This window comes from Agelaius phoeniceus, chromosome 5, assembly GCF_051311805.1.
Source record: "Agelaius phoeniceus isolate bAgePho1 chromosome 5, bAgePho1.hap1, whole genome shotgun sequence".
Taxonomy (NCBI): Eukaryota; Metazoa; Chordata; class Aves; order Passeriformes; family Icteridae; genus Agelaius; species Agelaius phoeniceus.
In genome coordinates, this window is record NC_135269.1 from 24,087,260 (window position 1) to 24,104,486 (window position 17,227).

Consider the following 17,227-nt stretch of genomic DNA (forward strand, 5'->3'; position numbering starts at 1 on the left):
TATCTAATTGTAGGTGGGTTTTATTGCCTGTTGGTTGGTTGTTTTTAATCAGATCTCATAGAGTCAGATTCTTGTTTCTGTTTTTACTCTTTTGCTTTGGAAGTGACTTTTGAAAAGTCCTCCCTGATAGCATAAATGTGTGAAATACATCATCACTCTTCATCCCAGTCTCTTCTATGATCGATTTGAGAAATATAATTCTCCGTCTGACTTGCAGCCAGCAGAATTCCCCAGAGCTGGTCACAGCTTGTGTGATTCAGAGAAGCTCTGAAGGCACTTGAAATTATACCAAAGACCAGTTTTAGGATAAATAGTCACAGGATTTCCCAGAGCCCAGGCATGGCCTGATGCCCACTTGATCCCTCTTGACTGCAGTCTTTTACTGGAAGTAGATCTCAGATGATGAAGATTTTAAAGGGCCGCACCCACATAAAAGCAGGTGTATGTACATGTGCATAGATACCTGAACAAATTCAGAGGTGTGCATTTTGCTCTTTTTCTGCCCTATATCCATTTATCCTTCAATGAACCCGCAACATTAGTGCAAATAGGTTGCACACAGGCAGTTCATTGGTATATTGATATGGTGTGTTGATCATAGTGGTCTGTTGCAGCCCTGAATTTTATGAATTCATGAAGTGCCAGCTCCACCTGTACACAAAAGTGGATCCCTTGCTTACACACAGGCACAGTGGGAGCAGGGTTGGTGGGAACAGGGTTGGTTTTTCTGAAGAGGGTTGGTTTTCTGATAACCACACATTTGCAGTGCACCATATATCAGTCAGTGCTGAAGTTTACCAAGAAAAGATGAGAAAAATTGAGAGGCAGTTAGCAAGATAAGGTATGAGGAGATTTAAAAGAAAGTAGCATAGAAGGAAGTGGCTACATTTTTCATGCTTTAGTTGTTTGTCTGGAGGGCTTGAGAAGGAGCTGCTCAACAGTTGTGCTAAAAGAAAAGATTCAAAGCAACTTCCCATCAGGCAGCATTCCTCAAGTGTCTGCTCTCAAGGAGCAGTCAGGGAAAATTCATTCTGTAGGAAGCAGTTAATGGGGCTGCATTACCGACCCCTTATTGCTCTGTCTGATAGAGAGACAGCAGGTTCACTTTGGCAGCTCCAGAGCCCTGATCAGTCCAGATTAGTGGCCCATCATCTGTCTGCCTTAATCAGGCATGTTTAGATATATTAATCATGATTAGAGGGGTGTAGTGCAGGGAGGGGGAAGAAAGAAAGAGTGAGATTACTCTTCTCTAGCTTCAAATGGAAGCTTTGCAAATTCCACTGAGTCAAAAGGTGCTCATCAAAGGAAAATTTAAATCCTGGAAAGGAGTGTTTTGTTGAACACTCCAGCACTGGATTCAAACCACTGAAGAAGAGTCTCTTTTTCTTTCTCTCCCTTCTTTTCTCCATCTGCTGTCTTTACATGCAGCAAAGAAGAAAATCAGCAGCTCATACAACCCACATTGATTTGGCTTGATATCCCCTGCTCAGCTTATTTGTAGCTCAAATTTTAACTGTTATTTCAAAATTAGCCATCATCATAATAGCCGAGACTTCGGAGTCCTGTGTTCTTGTCATGTTTATCTTTTGGGGATGCACAGGGTACCATTGAAACTAAGTCCCAGTTCTAGGACTTACTTTGGTACTTGTTAGTGTCCAGAAGGGATGGTAATAAATTGTAAAGTCTGGGAAGAAGTTCTTTTTTTCATCAGTAGCAGTGCTTCTGCGGTTTAAGATTAGAACACTGTTAGAACACTAATATATAATTACTATTATATAGTGAGATGTGCCAAATTTGCTGCTGTTGTAACTTAGTATAGTTCACAGATGATGATGGAGATCAACTGATTAACACTTAAGAGTCTCTGAAAGAGACCAGCAAAGAGAAGAAAGTTTTGGCTCCCAAGAGACCAGCAAGGAGAATAAAGTTTTCTTAGACCTCCCTCCATAGTGAGGAAGATCAGAAACTAGTCCTGCTGGTAGAAGGCTACAGAGCAGAGGTCAGACTACAGGATCTGTGGTCTTTTGCCCTGAGTAACTAGGCCCTTTTTTGCTCTTAGATGAGATAAATGTAGGACAGGCTTGGAAAATGTGCTGTTATGAGGAATGTATTCTGTTCATCTTGTTCTGTGGCCTCCAGCCTTCTTTGGGCCTGCAGATTCATCCAGGTTTCCAAGTGAAAAGTACAAATTGCTGTGTGGTGAACAGAGACCTCCTTGACAGTGAGCTGGATCTTCTTTGGTCCCAACAGCCATCCTTGAAACCCAGTTCATGGGCCTAAACTGGAAACTCTGACATGGAACACTATAGAACACAGCAGGCTTGTTTTGGCTGTGTGTGCTCAGAGCAGCTGGCAACACAGGAGCTGTAAGGCAGCTCTTCCTGTCTGGGGTCTTGGGCAGCAGTGCAGCAGTTAAAGAAAATCTGTGGAAATCAGGAAAAATTATTTGGTAGTGGAAAAAAAATAAGTCAAACTTCCCTTTCTCTGTTGTAATCTACTCCTTCCTCCTCTGGTACTCCAGTCGGCTCTGTGACAGTTCAGGTCTTGTGGTCTTGTAATTGCTGTCAAAATTATAATCTTGGTATGTCACAAGACTGGCTCAGTGTAATCACTGTACAAATGCAGGAGGTAGAGAACCTGACTGCTTAGAATAAAGAAGCTGCTAGAGAGACACTAATAATTCAGTAGCAGGAATTATGGAGTAGGGGACGTAGAAGAAAAAGTTGGCAGGTTTGAAAGGATTTGATGAAAATATTAAATATCAAGTTTGCCAGTACTTCTTTAGAATAGGAAAGTAGAGGATCTTAGCCATAAACTTCCAAAGAAAAATCTCTCAGAAGTGCAGAGATGCTCCTCAGCCGAAATGGAAGGGGATATCTTTGGAGATCAATTCGCAGAATGATGGGAAGCATTGTATGAATTAAGTAGCAAATTAACACTGATGTTCAGGATTAAAACCACATCTCCTTGCAATAAATGGATGGGACCAGGCAGTGAAGTTGTATCCTCTCCTGGTGGATACACAACCACAGAATTAGAGCAGTACTCTTACAGGTAAAGCCTATTTCTGTAAGAGAATTGGCTTCACACCTTTAATTGAAATTATTGTACCACTTGTGAAGGCACAGTAGGCTTCAGTCACATCAGCTAAACTGAATATTGTATGTGAGGGTGATGGTGACAAGATCAGCACTAGAATAGCAATAGCTTTGCAACTGATGCTGATGACTGAGTTTTTTGAAAATCCTGGGACATGATCAAAGAGGACTGTTGCAGGTGAGCAACAAGACACAGAGCTTTCAAGACAATTTTTGCTAACAGGAAGCACAGCAAACTGGGAAAGAGCTCTTCCCAGATCAGTTCATGGAGCTCTGCAGGGAAGCTTTTATAGCACTGCCACTTCTGTGCACTCAGTCCAGAAAAAAATAACTGCCTGCTAATGACCTGTCACTGTGGACAGCCCGAGCAGCTGTTTGCAGAGAGCAAAGCTGGGAGAGGATGAATTGCTCTGAGTGCAGCATATCTGAATGTGAGAACAGGAATAGATGGGAGGCTGGGAAAGACTAGACAGCTTCCATTCATAACGTTCAGCTTTATGTGGATTTACAGTCCTGATGCTCCCAATTCCACAGATGCTGGGTCATCACTTACAATTACTTACAACAATTGAAATCTCCCTTGTTTCCACAGTTTGACTTCTGTTTCCCTTGTTGACGGTGTTACTTTCTGGAGGCAAACTAAGAACGGGGGAAGCAGTTTATCTTGAGGGTAACAAAACCTGGCCACTTAATTCTTCGAGTATTATCAACTCAATTCAGAGTAGACAAAATATTTGATGTATATGTTTGGTTGGAAATTACCATTTTTCCTTTTTCTTTGCTTTTTCTTTTCCCTTTGGTTTTCTTTCTGGCTGCCCACATGTTTCTCAGATGAAACTAAAGTGATATTAAAGCTTCACTTTAGAAACTAAAGTGAATAAAATGTCTTGGAAAAAGATTCTTCTCTTGAAAATTTCAGGCCAGCAAGAAATCACTAAGATTTTTGTGAGACAGTGTGTTCTTAGACAGTTTTCAGATGTGTTTGCAGACACATCTGTTTTGGGTCACTCACCTAAGTGCAAAAGCAGGTGTAAGTTTTTCTGCATTAAGCTTTTTAAATCCAGGTCTTCTCAGAGTGTATAATAGCTATGGTTTGACCGTCCTGTCCGGATTGTGTCAGTAGCAGATAATGACAAAGAAGTCTGCAGCAAGTAGCTGTGGAATAACCTGTCTGCCTGGGCTGGGTTTAACCCAGTTTTCTAATAAAGATTGGCTAAAACACGGCTGTATGGAGTCTGATGTCCTTCCCATTAGGTTTGTTTCCATTACTTATGGCTGAAGTATCTGGATATTTCTTCATATTTCTCAGCATAGCTGTGATGGATGTATTCTGCAAGGTGAAGAGGTTAATGTGTTACCGTAACTGTGACAGAGGAGGAATATATAGAAATGGAGAAGAAAGAAAAGAGAGTTATTTCCCATTCTATCCTATTTCCTATCCTTTCTCAGTGTTGGAAGCTTGCCAGTATTGAGTGTTTTGTTTATAGTATAGAAAGCCACATCTCTTATGCCTTGACATTTAATAGATTTAATATTATAATGCAATAGTTCTGGATACATAACAGGAATCCAGTGTTTTGTGACATTGTCAGGCAGCAAGCATGAGTGGCAAGTCACCAGCAGCGTTCTTGCTGGGGGGCCCATTAGGTCACATCATGGTAGAAAATAGAGAAATTAGGTCGTTCCAGTGTGTAACGTAATGCAATCTGTCATGCCATTCACAGACCATGAAAAAGCACAGAGCTTAAACCTAAGAAGACCATAAGGACTGGTGTCCCACCTTCCTGTACAGAAATTTATATTTCTCACGTACTGATAGCCACACAGAAAACGTTTCACAACATGGCAAGAGTTCACTCCTGTACTCTTCCTTTAGCCCCCTGCCTGATGAACCTGTACATTTTTTCAGCAAATATATTCAAGATTATCCCATACAGAGGGAGTTTTCATTGTGTCTACCCCTGACTTGTCAGAGTGCTTCATAATGTTCACACTACCCCTGTTTTAACTCACAGATATTCCAGTGAGATTACTACCTCCCCAGAAGGTGGTGTGGGGCAGGGACTACCACCTGCCAGCCAGCTGCTGGACCATTCCTCTTGGACTAGCACATTGTGGTGGTTTTTGGTGAAGGGCCACAGCTTCTAAGGATTAATTGGGTCAGGTTAAAGTCACAATCCATGATGCTGCTGCACCCAGCAACCGCTGCTTGGGGAAGGAGAGTGAGAACTGGACAAGTACATGTCACAGCTTCTTCCCCTATGGCCTCCCAGATTCTGACACTTTTGAAATGAAGTCCTAGTGCTTAGCATATGAGAAATGATGGATAAAACTTCCTGTTTACCTTTTTCATGACTGTCATTATTTCCAACGTTGTTTTGCATTTATCTCTATGACAACTTTTTTTAAGGGTGAAAGATCCCAGTCTTTGATTTGGCCCTTCCTTGTTCAGAAACTTCCCATTCCCTCGGTCATCTTTAGTTGATTTCTATCTGCTATTTCTGATGCTACTGTCTCTGTTTGAGATGGAGGGATGAGAAGCAGCTGCTGTATTCAAGTGACAAATATTCAAGCGGGTGCCACAGGGATTTGTACAGTGACATCATGTTGTCTTCTGGTTTGTTTTGGTCACTTTCTAGATGCTTCCTAACCTGCCTTTTTGACTTCCACTCAGCTGACCCTTTGGTAGGACTCAAAGAGCATCTTAAAGGTGTCTTTTCCCAGTGGTAATTGCTAATTTAAGCTCATTCCTGTGTTCATGTAGTTATGTTTGTTTTGTCCCGCGTGCGTTGCTTTTGCAGCCATCAGCACTGAGATTCATCTTGCACTTCAACAGTATTTTTAAAACCATCTGCAAGGCTTTGTGATCAGATTTAATTTGTATTACCCTGGATATTTTCTCATCAGTAAGTTTTGTCACTTCATGTTTTCCAGATCATTTATTAATATTTTGAACAGTACATTCAAATTGTTTCATAACTTTTAATCAGTTGTTAATCATCTATAGGACCTTCCCTCCTATTTTTTGAGAACTTAGGAGGCTTTTTAAAGACTCTTTGATGAAAGACTTCATTAAAAATGATGTAGAAATGCAAATTTTATATCAAGTGATCACCTATATCCACATTTTTATCAGCTCTTTCAGAGAACTCAGATTTGTGCCATATGACTTCCTTCTACAAAATCTGAGTGAGGAGGAATTGGTATGTTATTTCTCTCGTAGGACCAGTAATTCATTTCATCATTAATCTTTTAATCGGTTTCAGGCACACGGAAGTCACACCAGCACCTTGCATCCCCTCAAAACACATCTCAAACACTGGCATTGCGTTTGCTGCTTTTTCCTAGTACCGAGGCTTAGTTAAGTCTAGCATTGTAAGCCACCGTTTAATTGCTCAACTTTCACTATTTCATGTTCAGTTTGGATTTCAGTCAAGGTCGATAAAATATCAAATCCGTGAATTTACCCTTGTTCATTTACTGTTTTTTCCTGAAACCTTTTATTCCAGTTCTTCATCCTGAAATAGTTCTCCTGGCTTTCCTCTGCAAAGAAAACTCCAGTGTGGGAACCTTCTTATATCCCTATGGGAGATGCATGGATGCAGAGAATTCATTTCGCTTTTGTGCTTCATCCTTATCTTCTTTGCGCATTCTTTTTACATTTCAATCATCTGTCAGCCCTACAGACACACTCTGGCAGGCTTCCTGTTTCTGTTGTCTTTGAAAATTATTTTATTGCATGTTTTTATGTCTTTAGCTACTTGTTCCTCAAGATATGCTTTTCAACAGACTTACGGTTTCTCAGTTAACTTAGCAGATCTGTGCTCATTTCTGTTTCCTTATTTGGGTAGAACTTGCACTTTTTGAGGGACCCTCCTTTCTTCATCTGTTAAACCACCCTGGGCTGAAGCAGCAGCCAGGGGCAGCTCCTTTTGAACCGGCACCACCATTTGAAATATGCGGGGTACCAAATATTTCTGCCATGAGGGACTGGACACTGCCCATGCCCGCTCTGTCCCGTGCCAGGCACGGCTGTGTCCTGTGTCCCCGTGCCCACCCCGGGCTGTCGCTGTCCGCTGGCACGTGGCCCGTTGCCGGAGTGTGACACGGGCGCTGAGGGAGGGGCCGGGGCTCTGGCTCGGGGCCGGGCCTCGGTGGCCCCGCAGCCGCTGCTCGGAGCCAGGGAAGGGAGCGCAGCGAGGGACGGGCTGGCCACGGCTCCGGGACCGAGGGGAGCACCTGGGACCAGGTAAAGGGAGCAAGGGTGGCTTGGGAAGGAAAGGTGAAGGACTGCGCAGTAGGGGCAGAGCGGGGGATCCCAAGGCCATCTTGTTTATCAGCTTTCTTTTGCAGGACAAATCCCTCTGCTCCTGCCACATCTGACCAGCTGGGATGTGAGGGAGGAGGTGTTTCCCCACCACCCCAGTCCCCCCACACCAATCCTTCCAGCACAGCAAAGATTTGGGATTTTATACTGTCGCAGTTTCATGCTGTGATATCATACCTGGTACTGTATCAGGTGCTCCTCTCTTTGAGCCTGTTGTTGCAGTTGCTTCCCATGTTGCTGCACAACTCTACTCTGACGTGATGGGAAGGAGCACAGAAGACCTGGGTTCCCTAGGGAAATTAAGCCCCATCCTATTTTGGGGCATTTGTTACCAACTGCTGTTGGTTATAGAGTCCTGAAAGTTTGTTTGTTCTGTGAATCCGGTTCCTAGGAGGCTTATTTTGTTTGCACATAGGCTCAGCCGAAATGCTATGCATTGCTCTGCGTGGCAGAATAGCAAAGACTTAAATGCATCATTTCTGAGTGTTTTAGTGACTTGTTCTCCCTTATAAATTTTACCCTCTTATCACTGACAGTCAGCGAAGCTGCAACGTTAGCTCAGTAGCAAAGGGTTTGTGTTTTTGGAGCTAAATATTCCCATGCCACTTGTATGTGGCTTAGCTGGTGAAAACAAAGCTGTTATCTGCAACAGCTCTCTTAGATTACAGGTCCCTTCTCCATTGTTTCTGCTGAAATGTCATCTGGAGTTCCTGTGCAGATGCTCAGGGTTGAATCCTGTTCCCGGTTGCTCATCAGTCCAGCAGGTTGTTCTTGCAGAGCCGAACAAAGACACGGCAGCTCGTGCTTATATCTTGGTGCAAAACCTCACTGGGTGAAGCTTCAGAATGGAGATGTGTGCAATTTTTTATGCTACAGGCATACATGTAGAAACTTTTTGTATATGGTTTCATTAAGTGAGTGCATTGTTGTAATTTTGCTCTCCTTCTGATGTAAGTAGGTGAAATTAGGAAAGGCTGAGGCTGGGCAGTCCCTGAGTGACGAACTCTTCATAGGTGGTGACCTTCCCTGGCACTTTCACTGCTGAATTTGGAACCAACATGGTGTAGGGTAACGGTGTTAAACTCTCTGGGACTCTGCTGTCAGGCTGTATTGCTTACTGACATGTTTTAGGCCTTGGCACTTTCCATCAACAGAGACACTGATGTTCTTGCTCAGGGAATGGCATTCTGCCCAACAAAAATGCCTACCTTGTGCTCTGAAAGCCATGCTGCTTTTCACTTTTCATTTTGTGAACTTTCTGTTGCACCAGCCCCACAGAACTGCTGTAGCCTCATGCCTCTTGAATCCACCCTATTACAAAGGTGAACCACAGAGAAAATTCACCTGCGTGCAGAAAGCCAGCACAAAATGAAGGGCACTGGTCAGCTCACGGTTGGAACTGAAAAATCCCTCTTTGAACATTGCATATCTTTCATGCTAAACTCTCTACAAAGGTGATTTTCACAGAGAACATTATGCACAGTCTAAAATTGTCCTTGGCGATCAAAAGGGTAAAGGAGTTGCACCACGCGGTTAAAAGCAGAATTTGGGATAAAAGGTGCGTGAGAAATGGAAGTTATGATAACAGTGAAAAATTTCCTGTCTCTGTTGTGGGGTGGTGCTGGGAGTCACAGGCATGCAGAGAGGGAAAGAATGGGCTCCAGGCAGGGGAGTTCTCATGAGGGCCCAGCACTGACCCATGTGGAGTGGGGATTCTCAAGTTACACATGGAGGGAGGAACAGGATCAGAAAAACAGAACTGGTTTGAAGTTCAGGTGCTGAAAAGTGGTAGGCTGGAGTTCAAAGACACGATTATTGGCTAGTGTTGCTTTAGTAGCTGTTGGGGGAAGAGCTTAAGGCCAGAGCATTACTGCATTGCTGATTTATCTACACAGCCAACACTGTGGATGCTGTTTGAGCCACTTCTAAATCCAGCCGCTGGCAATGAAAGGCATATTTAATCCATGTGTTAGATTGTTTGAAGAGGTATCTCTCTCCTGGTCTCTCCCTGAGGCTGGGATTGCTGAAATTAGAAAGGAAGTGAGAGGGAGGATTTTAACTGTTTCACAAACTCTTCTCCTTCGGAGGGGGCCACATTCCAATAGCACCTTTAACATTTGGGTTATTGAAAAAATTAAAGTTTTCCTACTCTCTTGCCCCTGTAGAGGGAACCCCCACTACTTCTTCTGTATTTAAGAGATATAATCAAAGATAGGATTTGTATTCAAATAGTTTGCATTTAAATTGTTTTTAAGTGTGTTCTTTTCCTCAAGCTGGGATTAATGGTCTGCATTTAGGAGTTCCAGGATCCACCTGCACTGTTGGCTCTGATCTCTCTGCAGCAGGCCACCACTGCAAGATAAAACACCAAAAAACAACCCTTACTAAAGTAATTCTCTTTTAGTATTTTTCTTCGATTGTCTTCCATGAAAGAGTATAATTGTTTAACCAGTTCCCTTAAGGGTTAATTCCCCTCCAAGTTTTAATTCCCCTCCTGTGCTCTGTTAGCACACAATGGGACTGACACTGCCTGTGGAGGGTGACAGACTGAAGCTCCAAAAACATATATGCAAGAATAGAGGACAGTTCTCAGATCAGGCCTCAGCTGCACCTGCAGGGTAACACCAATATCTTGGAATAAGAGTAAGACAGAGGGGGACCCTAATCTGAAAAAGGTATCAGAAGTAAGAATTAAAGACCATTAGTAGGTCAACAGGGAGAATAGGAGATGAAAATGTTTGGAATAGGGGGAAAGCTGAAGCCTGAGAATAAAGCACCAATGTGCCTTGGGGTATCAGGGCTCAGCACTGCTGTGTGTTGGAAGCCCAAGGCAGCAGGTTAGAGTAGCAGGCACAGGGCAGATCTCAGCTGAGCTGTGTACCCAGACCTACCTGGGAGGCCCTGGCACTGAAGCAGCCCCAATTGCTCTAGAACAGATCCATGCTGAATAAGCAGAGCTCTCTGTGGACTGCCAAAAAATTTGCCTTAGTGCTTCATAGCTCTCATCAGTCACATGGATATAAATTCACCTATAAGCAGCAAAAAAGAGAGTGCTAACAGAGTCCACTAGGAAGCATATAAATAGGGTTTGTTTTTTTTTAGTTAGAAGTGATTGTAACAAATATCAGAACTAATATACAGTGATGTTATGGCCCCTCTTGTGAATCACTTCATTCAGGAATCTTCAGCAAGTGCAAAGGGACTCTGCAAGCAGGAAATAGACAATTTAGTCAATAAATAACTGCTGTATACAGTTAACACACACAGAACCTAGTTAGGATTTAATTAAATATTAGGCTACACATTAGCATACTCCTCACCTGTGTAAAGGCACCCAAAGATTCTTTGCAGGTATCAATCAGAAATGGAGTCACCCTCCATGGTTGCCATCTGCCACCAGCTAGGTCAGGACTGATGGCACTGACAACTCACCTCAGTGACCCAAATGATTCATGACAGGTACTCAGCTAGACTGACTATCACAACTAAACTGTGGTTTTGTTTTTCCTCTGAGATTTTATATCTTCCCATGTTGGTGGTTTTCCTCTGGAATCCCTGGGCTAATGCTGGTGCAGTCCTAGAGCTTTTGCCCTGCAGGCTTTCTCCAGCTCATTCTCAGCAGTTTAAGTTGAGCTGTATCAGAGCTGGGCCCTGGATCCTGGTTACACAGATAGTTAAATCCCTGGGCTGTGTGTCAGAGGAGGAGCATTACAGCATGTATTGCCGAGAAGGAGGGCTACAGCAGCCTTTTGATTTTGAAGTGGCAAAATTCTGGAGCTTGCTCAATATCAACACTTTATATTTTGGGGATCTTGTGTCAGTTCTAATCAATAAGAAATATCTTACCCTAATAAGGGTTGTTCATTTGTTTGTACAGTGTCTTTTTAGAGCTTTCTGGTTAAGAATGTTTTGGATCAGGCAAGCTGGCACTTCATCTCAAGACATGAATACTGGGTGTTTTTGTGAGAATTGAGATTAGGTAGTGGAACCTGTGGCTTCAGGATCTTTGTTCCCAGACAAATCTAGCTTAAAAATTGTAAAAACTATTTCTATATTGCAGCTGTCTGATGGTCTTCAGAAGCTGTGCTGCAAGTGCATCTGCCAGCAGTGCACTTGCTTAAGGTGGTAGTGCCTGGCTATTTCTTGGCTTGTCACTGGCAGCCTCGCCACTGGGCTGTGGGGTACATGACCCAGCCATGGGAAATTGGTAACTCTTGATTATAAAAATGGTCCTGCTGGGGTACATCCGAGTTACGTGAGCAGGAAGTGGTGAAGGAACAAAGCCCATCTTGCCACTTCCCCTGCCACATTGCTCTGGTGCTGAAAAGCAGGCTGTGGTTTGCAGGCTGTCTGATATATTTTGGGCTCTTGGGTTACCAACACTGAGATAGGCTAACTCTCTGCCAGCTTCAAAATAGGGAATGCAGCCTTTCTGCAAACAGTGTTTTCCTACCTGAAAGTTGTGGTCACCCCTGTTAAGCCATCACAAAAAAGAGACTCTTTCAACCTTCCATATTGTGGCCCGTGTCCAAGAAAAAAATATATATTTATTGCAGCCTCGTTTGTTTTGTCAGCAATTTGACTCACTCTTGAGGCAAAGAGTGAGTCACTGCAGGGGACAAATGCATTTTTCTATTGCAGGGCAGAGTTGCTTGCTTTCTTGGGCACTGTGACAGAATTGGTCTATGCACGTTTTTCCCATGAGATTGCTCTAGAGAAAGAGATCTGTTGGAGTAAGCATCCACTATTGGTTATTTGTACTTCTGACTTCAGCTAATTACAACTCACCCATGCCCTCTCTTCTACCTGCTAATATCTTTCCATGTCTAGTAACTAATGGCTGCCCATAGGCGGTGAGTGCTTCTCCAGATACAAATCCTAGCACTGCCTGTCAGCTTTCCAGAGGCTGGACTCCACAATCCCAGTAGCTCTTAGGTGCTGACAAGTATCTGACATTACCTCTTCCAGCTTTGCTCTGCCCCCAAGACACAGTATGGAAGCCATTGCGAAGTTTAATTTCACTGCTTCTGGAGAAGACGAGTTGAGCTTCCAGGCTGGGGATATGTTGAAGGTAAGTACAGTCTCCAGCTTGACTAAACAGCTTTTCTGAGACTGCTTCCAGATCTTTCTTGTGCTTCCCTTTGCCTTGACCAAAGAGATGTAGACACATCTATAAACTAGGATACAAATGCAGGATACTCCTCTCCCATAGGGTTTGCAATAGGACAACAATTCCCAGGTTACTTGAGTCTGTGTCCACTTTTCTTGATTTTATGTCCATGAACTATGGATTTAGTTGCCCTGCAGTCCTCTGGTAGTCAGCAGGGAAGGGTATGTACCTTTGCTGAGGCACAGACCAAGATCTTTGGTGGCAGATTTTGAGGGTCCTGTCTGTTTTCATTAACCAGGTAAACCATCCACAGTGACTACATTATGCTGACTATGTCTAAACACAGGTGGGATCAGTGCTGTCCAGAGGGATTGCTGTCTTCCTTATTTCCAGTTGTTGAACTGTTTGAAAGAAACTCTCATCCATTCTAGAATTTATATCTAACTTTTCACTGTTAGTAATTATTGTTAGATGCTCCAGGGATCTTAGGCAATTGCAAATAGAAGAGGAAAATTCCACGAGACAGACTGTTACACACATAGTGGAATAGTTTAAGAGGTCCTGGTCTAATAACATTATATACACCCTTGCAGGAATTTCACAATGGGGTAATGGCAGAATAGAGTTGGTCATCTACAATACAGAGCTTCTGGAAGTCTCTTTAAAGTTGATTTGTATGTGTTATGATAGAACAGTTCTTGTTAATGTTACCAAAGTCCCACAAATGAAGTCACTTGAAGTTTCACCCTACCACTTCTCAGCCCTAGATGTTCTGTTTCCATTGAAAATGCCTGAGTATTACTCCTCCCTATGGCCTTAGCTCCTTTACTGTCCAAAGGGATGATGTACAGCCACAGGATATACAGCCCTGTTTGGCGAGGAGCCTTTGCTACCCCTCTGTGCAGAGACAGATATTCCAGCTAATAATCAGATATTGAGTCTCAGCCTTGCCTTTTCCATTACCACCCTTTTTTATTTCATTGGCCTTTTAATACTTGGCACTTAGACAAAGTTGATAGCATCCAGAGCTCATTAGTACCAAATCTTTCCAAAGAGCTACAAGAAGGTTCTGGAGAAATCACCGCCTCTCTTCAGCACAGATAACCACTCTTATTCTTCCCCAGTCAGTCCCTTCTATCACATGACCTTTACTGATGCCTTTTTTCTCAGGAAACTTCCATCAAGTCCCTGGCTGGGGTGATGGTGTTGGCCAGGTCACTTTTCCTTCTGTTCCTCAGTTCCCTTTCCTGTAAATCATTATAAGCTAGAGCTTCTTTTCAAAGAATGCTGGAATCCTCTGATAAAAAGTGTCACACTACACACCAGTTTTATTATTATTGGTTGCCATAGAGAATTCACTACCAGAAAAATCAAACTCCTTCTTGCTTCAATGTCCTTGAGGTAAACAAAACAGCACCTTAGCCACCCAAGCTGTAGTAGCAGTAAATCAGCCTGAGTAACAACTCTGTTCTGGCATAGGCACACACACATTCGTACCCCATCATGAGCCCCCTTGTGCTGCCTGCTACAACCTGCTGATATATGAAGGAGATAAGGTGAAATATTGATGTAGAGATTACAAAACAGGAAACATGAGGCCCTCAACCAGTAGTGACAGGAGGAAATCCACCCTCTTACCCCGCCCCCCCCCCCCCCCCCCCCCCCCCCCCCACATCCTTCTCTGAGAGGATGACACACTGAGAGAAACCTGCCAGCTCTGCAGTGGCAAACAGCTGGTGGGTCATTCTGGAAACCTCATTTCCAACAGAGCAGGGCCCAGGCATGAGCAGGAGGTAGCCATCATCCCCTATGTTTGGCCACAGCAGTGAAAAAAGATCCTCAACCCAGCACCCAGGCATGAGGACAGCAGCGACTGTACAAGTAGGAAATTCCACAGCTTTCTAATCCTCAACTTTTCTGAATCCAAATGTTTGAAAAGGCCTATGTGGCAGGGAAGGCAATGAAGAATTGGCTCCAGAGACAGTAACATCCTGTTGCCAATACAAAGCAGTTAAAATGTGCCTTAGGCTCCCAAAACCATGAGAGTGGCTCACAAAGTAAGTATTATTACTGTTAACAATAGATTTTAAATTAAATCATTTCCACTGGCTTTTTCCTTTTAAAACTATCATGGCTCATGCTTTTAGGCTCCTCTCCAAAACCAGAAAGAGCAGGAACATGGTCTATTTCGTACAGCAGAATCCTGTCCCAGGAGCTGGAATGTCAAACACCAAAGACCACAACATCTGCAGTAAAATCCCACTGTGGTTGTATTCCTGTCCTCTCTCCTCTAGCTTAGGGCTGTATCTTGGGCCATAAGCCCGGGTGTCATGAATTTGGGCCCTCCCTGATCAGCAGTGATGCTTCTAAAGACCATTACAGTTAACATTAATATGAGCACACTTGAAGCTGCTCCAGTGTGTGATGTGGACTCACTTCCAGCTATCCTAGCTATCTTACAATGTCCTAAGTATAATAGTGTCTTGAAAACACTTTTTGCCTCCTTCTTATATTTACCTTGGCAAAGCTCAGAGCAGCTGAAGGCTTAACCCACTAAAGAATCTCTTGTGAAATGACAGGTGAGAGCACATGGTAACATCTGTGCAGCCATAACACACATAGACACAGCTGCATATCTCTCCATACCCATATGTCAGAGGAGTTTTCAAAGATATTTTCTTCTTCCCTTGTGAATCTGAGATGCTACAGTACCAGCTACAAAAGGCAGCGCAGAGAATAAATTAAACCCCTACTAAGTCTTTCAAAGCTGAATTTTCTTCATTTCACAGGCATCAGAGATACCGAGACAGGCAGTCAGACAAAGGGGTAAAGTTAAACAAGCCATCTCTCTAATTCTACTTAGGCTTTTTTATTGCTTGCTTGCTCTGAAGTGGTCATCAGCCACTAACCTTGTTGCACCATGGGTGGGGAGCAGAGAACACGTACAATTTTATTTTATTCTTACAAGACATTCTAGGTTTCTTCCTGAATCTTGGTTACTTTTGCCTGTCTCAGGAGATGCATTTATTCCATCCATTTCTCCGTTGCAGATTTTGAGCTCCCAGGAAGAGTGGTATAAGGCTGAGCTCAGAAGTCACGAGGGCTACGTTCCTAAGAACTTCATTGATTTCCATGTTCCTCCGTAAGTGTGACAGAAATGGTGTCACCACCATGGCACATTTCCACTGAGAGCAGAGAGGAAAGGACAGGGGAAATGCTGGGCCTAACATCCTGCACTTTGGGGCTGGCAGGGATTGCTGTAGTGCTACACACGGTTCTGCCAGCACAGAGTATTTCTACCCCAAAGCATCCTCTGCTTTCGGAGCTAAATGGATCTGATGATCGCTGTCGGTCCCAAGTGACTCCTTTGTTGCTGCTGCGCACAGGGACACTGGGATGTGGCAGGAATTGCATTTAGAGGTCCTCAGAGAGAAGGAGAATAGTCATGATGTGAAGTCTTGGGAGCAGAGACAGAGGCTAAGCATAAAAGGAAGAGCAAGAGATCTTTCTGAAAACGAATCATAAAAAAATTTGCTCCCCTTCGGCTCTAAAGGACACTGACTCCCTTTTCCCACCCTGCCGCCGCATTCCCTGCCCCCGAAGTGCCTGTGAGTTTCTGTCGGTGCACTAGAGGTCAGTGCAATGCTGTGACAGCTGGTGGTACTCTGGCTCGGCAGAGCTGACAGACCAGCCATGCCGCCCTGCTCTCTCTCACACACACCAACAGATCTGTCAGGGGACAGACGTACCTGCATTTCTCTCTTCCCGCTGAGGAGATGGAGCTGCACTTCCAGAGAGGACTGATGCGTGTTGGAATGCATGTTAAATGTGCTCTCCAGCCCTATGCCATAAATATGACAGTGCATGGGATTTTTACAACCTTTCAGTTAGCAGAAAAGCTCCCAGAAGCACCTCTCATTGTCCTCTTTTTTCACAAGTGCTGCAGCATTTCAGGGGTGAACAAGCAGAGCATGCACCAAGCCCAATGCTTGTGGCTGTAACGCACTGCTGCCCTGAGCAGTCAGACTGGGAGCACACAGGGATTTTGAGGTTACAAATAAGTGCCTCTGTCCCCTTTGGAGGTGGCACTTAGTGGCCTTTTTGGACATAAGCCAACCTGCTTGGCTGAGCTGAAGGACATTATTCGTTTGCTGTGCAAATAAGGGCTTGTACTTTTGGGCCTCAGGGGGATGAGATCTTCCAGTCAGTTGTTCTTGTTCACTCTTTCACAGGGCTGTGCCATCACTCAGGAGCACTGGCAGCTTCTTTTTTCACACACATTTTTCTTGTGTTGCTTTCTCTGTGCAAGAGCTGTGAAGAAATATTTCCACTTTGACACTTTTCTAAGTGCCAGGTCTGCAGTTTGAAGCAGTTCAGCCCAGATGACAGAACTAGACGTAGGGAAGAAAGTTGCCTCCTATTTTTGATGGATGGTTTTTGCCCATCTTTTTTCTGATTAAGTAACCATTGAGATTGTTTATCAAGGCTCATCTGATTTTTCTTTGCTAATGATACATAGGTAAACTGTGATGATAATAAGGAACTCTAAAGCAGAAATGAGAGATGTTAGGAACTTAACAGTCCTTCATTTTAATGCAATACAGGCAATTATGTATTAGGTGAAGTCAAAGACTGCAGATTGTAGATTTATTAGCTATGGAGTGGACATACGCAAATGTATATGATTTTGTG

At 43.6% G+C, this 17,227-nt stretch overlaps 1 protein-coding gene across 3 annotated transcripts in view; it reads left to right on the forward strand.

Moving 5' to 3' along the window:
- GRAP2 (GRB2 related adaptor protein 2) overlaps positions 1-17,227 on the forward strand; it is a 103,223-nt gene that overhangs the window by 74,238 nt on the left and 11,758 nt on the right. For 2 of the 3 annotated variants that reach the window (XM_077178593.1, XM_054631314.2), the window contains exons 2-3: positions 12,394-12,496; positions 15,586-15,677. In XM_077178593.1, the coding sequence (XP_077034708.1) occupies positions 12,419-12,496; positions 15,586-15,677 (170 nt within the window). In that variant the 5' untranslated portion in view covers positions 12,394-12,418. Of the gene's footprint in view, positions 1-7,227; positions 7,348-12,393; positions 12,497-15,585; positions 15,678-17,227 lie in introns of those variants that run through there. The other variant, XM_054631315.2, reaches the window with a different exon arrangement.